The 15,168-nt window shown below is 42.3% G+C and overlaps 1 protein-coding gene across 1 annotated transcript in view; it reads right to left on the bottom strand.

The window, feature by feature from the left end:
* SCN10A (sodium voltage-gated channel alpha subunit 10) overlaps positions 1-15,168 on the bottom strand; it is a 95,992-nt gene that overhangs the window by 49,220 nt on the left and 31,604 nt on the right. Inside the window, exons 8-11 of the mRNA XM_029244012.1 lie at positions 7,854-7,982; positions 7,175-7,266; positions 4,782-5,003; positions 4,316-4,379 (exon numbers count right to left, since the gene is read on the bottom strand). Coding sequence (XP_029099845.1) covers positions 4,316-4,379; positions 4,782-5,003; positions 7,175-7,266; positions 7,854-7,982 — 507 coding nt within the window. The remainder of the gene's footprint in view (positions 1-4,315; positions 4,380-4,781; positions 5,004-7,174; positions 7,267-7,853; positions 7,983-15,168) is intronic.

The raw sequence follows: 15,168 nt of genomic DNA, 5'->3' as shown, positions 1-15,168 counted from the left end.
AAGGATTAATCTCCAAAATTTACAAGCAGCTCATGCAGCTCAATAACAAAAAAACAAACAACCCAATCCGAAAATGGGCAGAAGACCTAAATAGACATTTCTCCAAAGGAGATATACAGACTGCCAACAAACACATGAAAGAATGCTCAACATCATTAATCATTAGAGAAATGCAAATCAAAACTACAATGAGATATCATCTCACACCAGTCAGAATGGCCATCATCAAAAAATCTAGAAACAATAAATGCTGGAGAGGGTGTGGAGAAAAGGGAACCCTCTTGCACTGTTGGTGGGAATGTAAATTGATACAGCCACTGTGGAGAACAGTATGGAGGTTCCTTAAAAAACTACAAATAGAACTACCATATGAGCCAGCAATCCCACTACTGGGCATATACCCTGAGAAAACCATAATTCAAAAAGAGTCATGTACCAAAATGTTCATTGCAACTCTACTTACAATAGCCAGGACATGGAAGCCACCTAAGTGTCCATCATCAGATGAATGGATAAAGATGTGGTACATATATACAATGGAATATTACTCAGCCATAAAAAGAAACGAAATTGAGTTATTTGTAGTGAGTTGGATGGACCTAGAGTCTGTCATACAGAGTGAAGTAAGTCAGAAAGAGAAAGACAAATACCGTATGCTAACACATAAATATGGAATCTAAGGGGAAAAAAATGTCATGAAGAACCTAGGGGTAAGATGGGAATAAAGACACAGACCTACTAGAGAATGGACTTGAGGATATGGGGAGGGGGAAGGGTAAGCTGGGACAAAGTGAGAGAGTGGCATGGGCATATATACACTACCAAACGTAAAATAGATAGCTAGTGGGAAGCAGCCGCATAGCACAGGGAGATCAGCTCGGTGCTTTGTGACCACCTAGAGGGGTGGAACAGGGAGGGTGGGAGGGAGGGAGATGCAAGAGGGAAGAGATACGGGAACATACGTATATGTATAAGTGTTTCACTTTGTTATAAAGCAGAAACTAACACACCATTGTAAAGCAATTATACTCCAATAAAGATGTAAAAAAAAAAAAAACAGATGTGGAAGCTGGGGGGAAGAAGTCAGCTGTCTAAAAGGACACAGATGCCAATGGATTTATTTAAAAGGAGAAATATAACTGTCAAGTAGTTTATGAAGACTGACCTATGAAGGAAGGCCAAATTGAAGATGACTGCCTGGTGAGCACTGGGATGGCGAGGGCTGCACTGCCCTCTCTCTCACAGTAAGAGGGTGAGTTGGTATCACGAACCATCTCTAAGCATGAGGCATGTGAGTGCTCCCCTGCACCCCAGTGAGATGGCCTGGGTGAGGAGACAGTAGCACCTTTTTTGTAGTTCTGGATTCTACTTCAGGATTCCTCCACCAACACCAACCCTGGGGGGTCTTCTTATTCCAGACATCCATACAAACACACATCCAGGAACCCACACAATTGATTAGGGCCTGACAACTTGATTATAACTAAATCCCAATTCTGTCTCCAACCTTGGTTGAAGATTTGCGAGTTTCCAGACTCTGTAGACCCTCATATAAAGACAGTCTCTTGGTTCTGCTCTCCCAAGGAGCTAGTTAACCCATTACCTGTAGGTTTGCTAGTTAACACTAAGGGCAGCCTATTTCTATGTCTGCCGTAGAACACCTCTATAGCTGCTACACATCAACAGCTAACTGCTCAGAGAATTAAATGAGACCACGGTGTAAAGGCTCTTGCAAGATGCCTTCAGCATAGCAAATATTGTATGTCAAATGCAGAAATAAATTTCTTGGTGTTTTTAATCTGAAGCTACCAAAAAGATGGAGTAGAATAATGTATGTGAAAGAATGCTGAAAATCATCAAGTATTTCCTGGTACTTGTTCTCCACTTTGAGACCCTGGACTTTCTCCCTGCAGTGTCACTGGTCAGTGTGGGCTTTTGCTCAGGGCTCTGGCTTCTCTGCAGCTCAGCACAGAACCCAGGTTCGGTGTTCACAGCATGCCTGTCAGGGCTCACTCTGCCCATCATCTAAGCTGGCCTCTACTTAACATCCCAGCCCTATCCACTCCTTCCCCACCTGGCCAGGACCTATGCAGCAGGATAGCTGGTCTCTCTCAGAGTTGGAGAGGGGCCCCATGGATGGACCCCACAGCTTTACCACAGTCAGTGCGTGGGCTACTGTGGAACCATCCTCATGAGAAATGCCATAATCCAGACAGGAGGAGGACACTGACGGGTCCTCGGTTTCAATTTAAGTCAAATGCAAATAAAAACTGACATCAGAACAACCCTCTTCCTGAACTCAAGAACCAAATGCCAAGTGCATTTGTGAAGAAAGAGGCCAAGGGGCCTGTGTTGCTCAAATTCTCCTGTTAGTCCCACCCCTCAGCTCTAGCTGAGATTGTTTTCCTGGGGAGCTGATGAAGGCAGAACTCCATAAAGTTCCCACCCACCTCCACTTGTGCAATATAGGGCTGTTAGCCACTCAGGGAGGGGGTTGTGTGGGCTCGGGGTTCCAGACCCCCTCGCCATGGAGATGGGAGGGATGAGTCTTTCTGATCTGTTGCCTGATCTCTTTCTGCTCACACCTGTTCCCGTGGTCAAAGCAGCAGGCAGACATGAGGGGCCCTCTACCCCTTTGCTTTGTCTCAAATTCTGTTCTGCTATCTAAAGGCTCCATCCGGGCTTCCCTGGTGGCACAGTGGTTAAGAATCTGCCTGCCAATGCAGGGGACACGGGTTTGAGCCCTGGTCTGGGAAGATCCCACATGCCGTGGAGCAACTAAGCCTGTGAGCCACAATTACTGAGCCTGCGCGTCTAGAGCCTGTGCTCCATAACAAGAGAAGCCACGACAATGAGAAGCCCGCGCACCACGATGAAGAGTAGCCCCCGCTCGCCGCAGCTAGAGAAAGCCTGCACACAGAAACGAAGACCCAACACAGCCAAAAATAAATTAATTAATTAAAAAAAAATTAAAAAAGTAAAGGCTCCATCCAAACCATCTCTTGTCCATCAAGCCTGAAGACATCCTGTTTACCCTTCAATCTCACCTCAGTCACCACCTCTAGGAAACCTTCGCTGACATCCTCCCTGCCTCACACCATCACCTCGCTGTGTTTCCCCAGCCCAGGGAGCCTCTAGGACAGCACTTGTACTTCACAGCATAGCATCTTTATGTATATGCATCAGAGCTCACAAACTGGCAGATTGCTAGCTGAATTTGCATTGCTAAAATATTTTGTTTGGCCCACAATATGTAGACATTTTCTGAAATTGGTAGCCAATGTTTATAGTTAAGAGAGTTTACATAAAAATTGAAATTTCCTGTCTCTCTTTTAAAAACTTGGACGTTCTGGAAACAGTGGACCCACATTTCCACATGACAACCAAAAGCTGAACTGAGAAGTGGCTACCCCTTTAGATGGAGCATGAACTCTCATGATCATGGTTCCCACCCAGCCTACTCCTCACATTTGTTGTTATGTGTCTGGTCTCTGCAAGAATTTGAAACTGCAAAGTCTGATGCATGTGTTTCTTCCTCTGCTATGTGAGGATAATGAAACCCATGTGATAGAGTCGTAATTAAATGTAGAGCATTTGACATAAAACATATTTAATAAATATTTGTTCCTTCCTGGGGCAGATTGTTTGTAAAAATGACCACAATTATTCCCATCCCTGTCTCCACACCCCTTTTAATATGATGTCGCAGGTTCTCCCAGCAACAGGTGGAGTCTATTCCCCCATTCCTTGGATTTGGACTGGCCTGTGCCTTGCTTTAGTCAATAGGATGCAATAGAAGTGACATTATGCCAGTTTAAGCCTAGGCCTCAAGAGACCTGGAACACTTCCACTCTTTCTCTTGGAATCCTGCCTCCACCAGAAGAATAAGCCTGGGCTAGTCTGATGGGGGGGGGGGTGAGAGACCACATGGAGCAGAGACAAAACACCCCAGCTGAGGCCATCCTAGATCAGCCAGGCCCCTGCTAATCCATCTACTGTCTGCAGATGCATGAATGAGCCCAGTCAATATCAGAAGAACAGTAGACTGATCTCAGCTCAATGTACAGATCTGCAGAATCCTGAGCTAAGTAAATGGCTGGTGTTTTAGGCCACAAAATCTTGGGGTTGTTTGTTACACAGCAAGAGCTAACTCATACACTCCCTCCTCATGAGCCTGGGATGGCAGAGGCCATGACTTATTAATTTCTACATCTTCCTCAGGACTTGCAACCCAGGCTTCACCCAGAAAAAGCTGATGACAAGAAGGAGAAAGGGCTGCTGGGCATTGGTGCTATGTCATGGCTTGGGTACTCACCCTGAATCAGATCCATTGCCACACAGTAAGGGATCAGAAGTGCCTGGTTTGTTGGTGTAGAAATCTGCAAAATAAAGCAAGAATTGAAAGCCTCACATGGTTCTCAACCCTCAACTCAAGCCTTGAGTGGTGAAATCAACACCTGCTGAGTCTTCTGCCAGAGTGAGGAGAGAGCCCTTGGCCATGTGCCCTCACTGGATATGCTGGGACGCCTGGAAGGGGAAATGTCTCATCTGGGAAGAGAAAAGCTGAGCAGTGGCTTCAGCTTTGAGCTTCCTTCAGCAGAGGCAGAATGACCTGCCTCTGGATTTATAGCTCATTTCCTTGTAAAAGGAAATTTGGCAACAGAGAATGGGGGGGTCCAAAAGTAAAACACAACTCATGAGAAGAATTTCAGCAGAAAAGAGGAATCAAAATATATGTCTATACAGGTATGCAGGGGCTTCACACCCCCTGCCAACCAGACCTGGGTCCCTATGACAGAAATTCCACTCCCGTTTTTCATGAGAAGAGTAATTGGCCGTCTCGTTGACAACTGTGCAATTCTTGACACATTTGTTCTTGAGGTTGCCCTTGAAGAGCTGCAGGCCCACCAGGGCAAAGACACTCAGGCAGAAGATGGTGAGGATGGTCACGTCAGCCAGCTTCCTCACCGAGTGGATCAGGGCTCCCACGATGACCTTCAGCCCTGTGGGAAGATGACACTGATACTCTCACGTGGATGAGGTGCCACACGCAGAACACACATGTGTGCCTGGCACACTTGCATCTTAGCCATCCTACCCTCTCACTACACACAGGTGTGAGGTATTTTACAAACTCTAGGGTAGTTCCAACCCCAGTTTCTCATCTGAACCTTGCAATAAGCCTGAGAGGCAGACAGAGATTATTGTCCCATTGTAAAGATGAAGCAACTGATATCCAGGCAATGCATTTCATTTTAAAGCTAATAAATTCTGGAGAGTAGCAATTCAATTTAAAAAGTAATTGATGAGTACCTGCTATGTTCCAGGCACTACACTAGGCGTGAGGCTACTAACTTCATTCCAGTCATTTGGTATCTGTTTTTCTGTCCTTATCTCAGTCCTGGGAGGCAGCTCAAGGCTGGGGACACACGTACCTCAGTGTGTGTGAGTGTGTGTGTGTGAGTGAGTGAAAGAGAAAGAGAAAGGGAGGAGGAGGAGGAGGAAGAAAGGAGGGAGAGAGGGGGAGAGAGAGACATGCAAGGGAGATAGAATGAGACAGAGATGCAAAGACACAGATGTACATAACAGTGTGAAGCCATGAGGGACACTGAGAGTCACTGAGGAAGAAACAGAGAATCTGAGAAGTAGCACAGCTGGCAGCAAAGATGGGGCCCCTGCTTGTTTAAGGAAAGATGATTTGTTGCTCTGGCAAAGGAAAACACCTTCTTCGGGAAAGCAGCTTCCCAGGTAGCAGAAAGAGCTCTAACCAGGGAAGCAGACTGTGATCTAGCCTTGCATTCTCATTTTGGTCAACAAATAACCCATTGAGCACACCCCCTGCCCCATGTGGTCCCCTCTGGGAGCCGAGCAATGGTTAAGGCACTGGCCTGTGGTGGGGCTGTCTGATGAGTGAGGGGAAACTCCATAGCATTATTGAGCAGGTGGGCACACAGAGGAACAGCCCCTCACAGAAGCCTGGGAGTCGGGGTAAAATGGGGTGGAGGGTGGGGAAGATGGGAAGGACCAGGGAGTCTCCTTGAGGAGGTCAGAGCGTGGCAGAGCCCTGAGGATGCATATGAGTTGAGTGAAGAGAGGAGGAGGGATTTCCTGACAGAGGAGCAGCATGGCCCAGGGCTGGGCAATGAGCAAAAGCTTTGAGTGTCTGTGGAACCACAGGCAGATTCTGGAATGTGGTATGAGATGGGTACAGGAGAGAGATGAGGCAGGGAGAGGAGGAGGGTCAGGATAGGCCAGGTCTTGTAGACAAGACTCAGGGTCTTCCTGGCTGGGAGTAGGTGAGAGAGGTACCAAGCAGCAGAACTGACTACTTATTGCTCTGATTTTCTTCATGAAGAAGCTTGTCCAGTGGAAGTTGGCAAAGACTTTTCAGTCGTTCCCTGCAGAAACAGTCACAGAACCGCGGAAAGGGACTTCTACTCTAGCGTGAGTATTTCTATTTCCCAGATGAGGGCATGGGTTCTCAGGGGTGAGGGAGGGGAGATAACCCATCAGGCCACAAGGGAGAAGCATTGAGTCCCATCTCAGGGCTGTTACCTGTTCTCTGGCCTCACTATCCCCTCCATCAACCCAGTGGAAGATGAGGAGTATCACTGGGCTACTTATTGGAGGCCTGGTAAGATAAGCCCTGGTACACTATTTTTGTTTCTGAATTGCCTGTAATCAAGAATTGTCTCATTATTTTCTCTTCTGTGGGTCCAAAGACAGGGCTGAGGCCCAAATTTTCAGATCCATGGAAATGGGGAAGATACTCACCAGAGCCTAGGACTGCGTTTTTCCTTCTTCACTGTTTCCAAGTTTACATTTTGGTTTAAAGTATAAATGAGAATCTGACTGGAGGCTTGCCTGAACCCCACAATGAGAACATAAAACGAAGACTTGACCTTCTTGTTCTTTACGGACACCATGGGGTACTGTGGACAGAGTGCTGGCTGAGAATCAGGACATGAGGTTTCCAGGTCACAAATGCCTCTAGTGATGAGGATTTGGGATTGTGTTTTCTACTCTCTGGGCCTCAGTTTCTTTGTCTCTTAAATGGGGACAGTAGTCCATGTCCCAGAAATTTATAGGGCTCTTGTGAAAATCAAAGTGGGACACTAGGCTGTGGAAACCAACATAAGCTCTATGAGTAAATGTACTGGTTAAAGCGGCTCACCTGGGATCACAGACACTGTTTTTAAAGCTCTAAGGACTCTGAACGTCCGCAGGCCTGAGATCCCTCGGAGATCTATGGCTTCACCAACATACCTGTAGGACCAGAAGTCAGTCAGCATCTCTGCAAGAAGAGGTACTTGGGAATTCAGGCAGCATAAATAAGGACAATTTTGGGTAACACCAGCCTAGGAAGGACCCAGAACAGACACTGAGAACCTACTAGCACTTCCACTTATAGACTGACATGAACACTGATTTAATTAAGGCAATATTTTCCAGAATGGCCCCTCTGAGAAGATGTATTGTGATCTAGAAGGCTCCGTGTGCTATGTGTGGATGGATATTCAAGCATGTGGGTGTGGCCAACCCATCTTCTCAGGCACTGGTTCTCAGGTAAAGACGTTCATATCTGGTAGGTACAAGGCTGAGCCTTGTCTGATCCACTTTGACAGGCCAGTTATCAGCTCAGATCTGAGGTCTCCAACTTCTCCCTGAGTGTATGGGACTAACCCTAGAAAATGACTCCCAAAGCAACAGTTTTTGGCAAAGAAACCCTAGGCCACACAGTCCCGAAAGAGGAAGCTGGACAGAGATAAGGAAACATCCCCAGAGTGGCAGCCTGGACACACCTACAAGCCCTACACAGATGCACATACAAGTCAGTGTGGAGAAATACTCACGCCAGGGTGATGACACTAAAATCCAGCCAGTTCCAAGGATCTCGCAGGTAAGTGAACTCATTTAGACAAAATCCTCTTGCCAGTATCTTTATCAAGGCTTCAAAGGTATAAATGACAGTGAAGACATACCTGGGAGGGAAGGTGGAAAGGGAGTATTAACTGTGCCTTGGAGAGAGCTCAGAGGGACAGTGGCTGTGATTGTTCCAAAGGAGAATGTGCAAAGATCATCACCAATGTGGGGAAGGGGAAGAAGGGAAGGTAGGGAGATGAGGCGCAGACGGAGGAACTCAGAGGAGTCACACATACAGGTGGGGTGGGATGATCGGCAGCCTCTGTTGCTCTGAAGGTAAGAGGGCGATGGCAGCTGAGAACCTCTGGCACCATGAGGTTCAGAACAAAGTTCCTCCTGTTCCATGAGGCTCCCCGAGGATTTCTGCCCTGAGGGAAGCTGGCAACTCCTCTCTCAACTTGTTGATGGCTGAAAATATGGAAGAGGGAGGAGGCCCAACTACATCCCTCCTCTCCAAACTTCTCTACTTCTGACTCTTTTCTTCTCATACCGTGCCTGGTCTGCCAGCATTTCTGGCCTCAGGGATCCCAGTCTGTTTACTGTCTAAGGCAGTAAACAACTAGGTGTCATGGAAGAAAAAAGCATCTGAGTTCACATACATTTTCTCAGGAGGATGGATCCTGTTAGAGGAAGCCATCTCAAAACAGCCACTCTGCTGGGCACTTTGTGGGTTTGGATTTGAAGAGATGGATCTGAAGCTTAGGTTGAGAGTAGGGTAGTGTTTCTCAAGTGTTCAGAATCCCTCCATCACCAACAGCAGCGGTTCTCAGACTCTAGCACGCATCTGACCCCCTGGAGAGCTTGTTCAAGCATCTGATTTCTGGCCTGCACGTCCAGAGTTTCTGACTCGGTAAGTCTGGGGTAGGGCCCAAGAATTTGCATTTCTCACAAGTTCCCAGCAGAGCCTAATGCTGATGGCCTGAGGAACTACACTTTTAGAACCACTGACCAAAGGGATTCAGATGCATGCATAAATCACACCTAATTTTGGATACATTACATTTTTAAAATTATAAAATTTTAAATGTAAACCCTGGTATGAAAAATGAAAAGACTTTTGATTAAATATGGCAGATTGAAGACATGTATTTACCTCCAACCTTTTGGAAATCCTTCTTAAATGATAGTAAAAAGAATTTTTTAAAAAGCATAAATTCACTAGGGCAATGATAATGGAGAACATAACAGCACTCTGGAAATTAGAGTGAAGACAGATGAGTGGTAACTGACAGAGCAGACCCTAGAAAGCTGAAACCTTAGCTGGAAGCAGGGAGTTCCCAGAAGCAAGCCAACCCACATGGCAGAGCTCCTTAGGACTTAGGGATGCTAAATACCTCTGAAAGTGGGGCCTGGGGAGACAGTGGCAAGAGGGGCTGAAAGGGCAGTTTGAAAATCTTTACAAGAAGCAGTTGGGCTTTCTAAATCCCCCTCCACACCAACCATTCAGGGAGGAACTGCCTCCTCTGATCTGGAAATAGACTGGATTGAACAAGAGGGAGAGAGTTGCATCCTGAAACAGCAGTATAAAGGAAAAATTTACATATGTACTAAAAGGCAGACAACCTTCCCACCCACCCACTTCTTCCCCTCAGTAAGTTCCTAGAAGCCTGTCAGTCTGGTTAACAGCTCAAGAAGTTGCTGCACTTTTAATATGGACAGCCAGCCAACGATCATCAGGAATCTGAAGGCTACTTCTAACACCAAAGACTGAAAGAACTAAACAGGAAAGAAAGAAAAAGAAAAAAAGACAATGCAGATAGAAGAAGAGTCAGGAAAAAACCCTTATCATTAATATTTTTAGAGAGTTAGGAGATGAGAAGATACTGGATACATATAGAAGGCTATAACAAGAATATTCAAAGAACAAAAGAGAACTTGTGAAAACAAAAATATGATAGCAAAAGTAAAACATTAATAGAAGGGCTAGAAATAAAGTTGAGGAAATCTCACAGAAAGTGGAACAAAAAGAAATAAATAAGAGGTGATTAAAAATATGAAAATTAGAGAATTAGACTAATAGGTACAATGTCTGATTAACAGGAGATCTAGGGATTTCCCTGGTGGCCCAGTGGTTAAGACTCCACTCTCTCAATGCAGGGGGCGCAGGTTCGATCCCTGGTCAGGGGACTAAGATACCACATGCCATGCAGTGGCAAAAAAAAAATAGGAGATCTAGAAAGAAACAGAGAGGGAAATAGACAGGAGAAAATTACCAAAGAAATAATATAAGAAAATTTCCCTAAACTGAAGGATCAAAATATTCAGCTAAAATACCCATGAGTGTTCAGGAAAATGAATGAAAAAGGTTCATATCCAGTCACAACAACACAAAATTTGGGAACACTGTGCACAAAGAGAAGAGCCTAACTTTTTCTGAAGGAGTGAAAATCACAGGTCACATACAAAAGATTGAGAATCAAAATACCATCAGATTTCTTAATAGCAAAATTGGAGGTTATAAGACAGTGGAACAATGCCTTCAAAATTGTGAGGAAAATAACTTCTAATTTATAGCTGCTTCCCCAGCTAAACTGTTTAGATGAGGCTAGTATAAAGATATGCCAAGTCTCAGAAAATTTATTTCCCACTTACCCATCTAAGAAAGTTACCAGAGGATATGCTCCACCAAAACAAGGAAGTAAACAATAACGAGGAAGATATGGGATGCAGGGGAGTGACAAATGGAATCCAAAAGAGGATGGAGAAGGAAAAATCTCTGGAAAAGAGCTGTACATCAGGCCTAGGGAACATCTAGACCAGATTGAGGCAGGAGTTGAGGGACTCTAAGAAGGATTTCCCCAAGAAAAATGGAAACTGATGGATAATCTGATACGTTCAAGTAACTTTAAGCAATAATTAAACCTCTGGAGAAGAGTTTAGTGATAAAAATACAGAAATTACTGATAAATATACAGAAAACTGAGCAAATGAAGAAATTAAATCCTTATTAACTCTAGAGAAAGCAAAAACATTGTGCAAAAAGGAAATGTAACCAAAGTATACTGCATGATACAGCTGTGAATAGTATTTGCTTAGCAATACTATTATATAATCATATATGTAGTCAGACAATGTACATATTGTCTGATTATCTAACCAAAAATTATGATATAACTATATTGGGAAGAGGAGTGTGAGAGAAAATGAGTGTTTGTATGTGGACCTAATCCCCTTTTTTTTCCATAACAGAAAGCTAATAGATAATATCTAATGTGGAAAAAATTTTAAAAATAGTAGTATGAGTATATCTTTAGAGCTAGAGAGGTACCAGAAGAAAGCAGTAAACAAATGGTGAGAGTGGTTGCTTCTGGAAATATGGGATTAGGGGTGAGGAGATGAGAAACATGAAATTGCTGTTTTTGTTATAATCTTTATGGAGCTATGTGACCTTTTAAACCATGGATCTGTATATCTTAAATAAAAGTAAAAATTAACTTTAAAAGTGCATAGCAGTAATGTTTCTTTCCTATCTGTGAGAGTAGAAATAGTGTTTGAAATCATTCACAAAGAAATCTACATCTGCCTGGGTAGCAACCTGAGCTGTCAGCTGCCATAGCTTGTCGGGTTTCCCCCCACTCTTTATGTTTTCTAAATTAGAAAATCTTACTCAGAATTATAGGTTGTTGGGAAGCTTTGACAGATATTTTGGCCTTTTAGGTCAAATGCAGATCCAGAAATTATGGAGAGAGTTCTCTCCAAAGGCTATTTTCAGTGTTTCACCAGAGGACAAGTGTCCCAGCTTAGTGCCACTGAAAGCTAGAAGGTTAAAGTTCTCGGCTTGGGAGACAGCAGCTGATGGAGTCACATCCTCTCTCTGGTGACATTTGGCTCGCAAGGTATTTCTGCATGTTCAGTTGCAGCATTTGGATGTGATTTTTCATATGCAAAGACATATCTTAAGTGTTTTTCCTGATGAATGAAGAAAAGCATTGGTACTGGGGAAAAGTCAAACTCTCAGCCACTGAGCCATTTGCACCACTGTTAAGTTTTAAGAAGTCATGATGTCTAATCATTTAAAAATTCTGATATTTAGACCCTGAAGTCAAAGATCCAGACTATTCAAAATCCTAAATGTACTCCTGAGACATGCCATGTGTATTCACAGAAATAGTCATTTTAAAAGATTTAATATCTTGCTGGAAAACACTGCAAACCTTTTCTTGCTTGCCAGCCAGAGCAATTCAGTGTAGAAAAGCATCCTGTACTCACTTGTTTCAGCCCTGTAGGCTGAAGAAACATATACTAAGTGGTCACAGTCAGTTTGTAATCACAACTTCCATGATGTCCCTCAACAGCGAATCAGGGCTGGAAGTATGCTATGGACCCTCACTACTTTCACAAATAATGTACATACCACATTGGAAGCAACATCTTCCATTGGTATAGCGATGCCCTTCCTTGCTGACCATCTAGCTGGAGCTTCTTCAATATCAATTCAGCTATCTTTTCTTTTCTTTCTTTTTTTTTTTTTTTTTTTTTGCGGTACGCGGGCCTCTCACTGTTGTGGCCTCTCCCGCTGTGGAGCACAGGCTCCGGACGCGCAGGCTCAGCGGCCATGGCTCACGGGCCTAGCCGCTCCACGGCATGTGGTATCTTCCCAGACCGGGGCATGAACCCGTGTCCCCTGCATCGGCAGGCAGACTCTCAACCACTGCGCCACCAGGGAAGCCCTATCTTTTCTTTTTAATTGTAGTAAAATACATATAAAATTTACTACTTTACCCACTTTTAAGTATACAATTCAGTGGCAATAAGTGCATTCACAAAATTGTGCAACCATAACCACTATCCATCTCCAGAACTTTTTCATCATCCCAAACAGAAACTCTGTACTCATTAAACAACTACTCCCCATTCCTCCCTCCCCTGCTCCCTGGCAACCTCTGTTCTACTTTCTGTCTCCATAAATTTGCCTATTCTAGGTACCTCACATAAGTGGAATCATACAATATTAGTCCTTTTTTTGTCTGACTAACTTTACTTAGCATAATATTTTAAAGGTTCATACATGTTGTGGCATATATCAGAATCTCATTCATTTCTCAAGCTGAATATTCTGTTGTATGCACCTACCACATTTTATTTATCCATTTATCTGTTGATGGACATTTATCCATTTAGCTGTTGATGGGACATTTGGAAACAACCTTTTGACTACAGTGAATAATACTGCTATGAACATTGGTGTAGAAGCTAACATCCCTTTTTAACTCTGTTTCATAGTTTACAAACTAATCTTTAATTAAACCAGAAATCTCATCTTTTAAAATCAGCTTCATGATAAATAGGACAAAAAGTCATTGATCACTTCTCTCTCACATATATGGTGAAACTGTACTGACAACTGATTTATTCACAATTTTATTCAACTATAAAGTACAATGTCTGCTTGTTTATATACATAAGAGTCATTGATTTTTAAATGCCAGTCACATTATAAGAAATCCAATATTTCTGATGAAGGAATTCTATCGATTATTTCTCGCTTTTTTTCCAACTACAATATTTGCCATTGATTTTGAAGCTGGTTTCATATCTTACTGGCAAGGGTATAATTGTGCTTGTTTTTGCTATGAGGGCAAATGATGACTCTATAGTTTTCATGTCTTTCAACTTTTAACATCAAATTTTGACAATTTTGTACTGGAAATCCTTACTTTATATTTGTACTAGAGACAGTCAGTTGGTTTAAAAGTGAGGTTGATAAACTTTATTAGAAAATAATATGGAAGTTTTGGTAGCTTTCTATTATTACTTGATAAAATGTTGAGATAATAACTTAGATACTAGAACAAAAGGCTCATTGATCCAATAAAATTTAATTATCATTATTCATTGTCATGCTCCCTTTTTTATTTATTTTTTATCAGCTTTTGTGAGATTATCCACAACCATTGTCCACTTGTCTCATGACATACAGATTCAAGCTTTATGTCTGTGACAGAGTCCATTCATTACTTACAGGATTTATTTTTCTATTTTCATCACTATTGTTATATTTCTGCAAACCACTTTTGAAATGATGGTTCATTTTCTGAACTGTAATATTATGTAGTGGTAAAGATGAGAAATGCAAGTTTAACAAATGTAAATGTAATGTCATAGGACAATAAAATACATTAGTTAAGATAAAGTACCCATGATTAATTCCATGTTAACCAGTATGAACTGTCAGTCCTTGAAGTTCATACACTGCTCTAAAGAACACGAAAAGTCAGAAATTCTATGTAAATTACAAATAATCTTACATTTCAGGTTTTTAAATTATCTGTGCATAAAATGATTGCATTGCTTTTTCTTCTGAATCTGTCACATTTTTTAGAGGCTACTGAGAGACTTCTAGTGACCAGTAGAGATCCTTCTATTACTTATTGAGAAATGCTGCAGGGGATAGAGAGCTGAATTGCTCTGCAGAACAGAGTGAGAATTTGGAGTTCTCAGGGACAAGAGAGAAAGAAGACAGTGAGGCAGAGAGATGGAAAAGCAACCCAAAGGGACAGTTTATGAGAGAAGATTATAAGTCAGCCTCATTCACCAAGATAGGTCAAATGAAGTGCTGGCAAACTGAATCTAGCATTGATTAAGCTAGAACCATTAAAAGAGATTAGCAAATTTATTAATGTAAACTACAATATTAACAGATAAAAGACTATTTGATAATCTTAATAAATACAGAAATATTGATAGAAACCAACACTCATTCAAAATGAAACTCTTAAACCAGAAGTGAAAAGAAATTCCCATAACTTGATAAGGAGTAATTATGAGAATCCCATAGTTATCATGATAATAGTGAAATACTACATGCATATTATTTAGAATCAAGAACAAAAGAAATATGCTCACTATTATAGCTTCAATTCAGCATTGTGATGAAAGCCCTGGCCAGTTCAATAAAACAGGAAAAATAAACAAGTGGTATAAGAATCATAAAGGAAGAAACAAGTTCATCATTATTTGCAGATGATATACTTGTTAAGTACGAATTGTTAAAGAGTTCTGCAAGGTTGCTGAATGCAAAACCAATGTACAGAAATTTAATAACATTAATTTATTTTATCAATAAAAATAAATATTCAAAAGGGCAAGCAAAATGATATATAATGTACCTAGAGATAGGATATGTAAGAACTTTATAGAAGATGTCAAATGTTATGGAGGAATATAAAAGAAGGCATATATATATTAGGAGATACAATTATATATGTCATTGTGGCAGTTCTTCCTGTGGTAATAGATAAATTC

The sequence above is a fragment of the Monodon monoceros genome, unplaced genomic scaffold (assembly GCF_005190385.1).
Source record: "Monodon monoceros isolate NGI ecotype Baffin Bay Population unplaced genomic scaffold, NGI_Narwhal_1 Super_Scaffold_3, whole genome shotgun sequence".
Lineage (NCBI taxonomy): Eukaryota > Metazoa > Chordata > Mammalia > Artiodactyla > Monodontidae > Monodon > Monodon monoceros.
The sequence above is the reverse complement of the archived record's forward strand: the minus strand, read 5'-3'. Positions and strand labels throughout refer to the sequence as shown.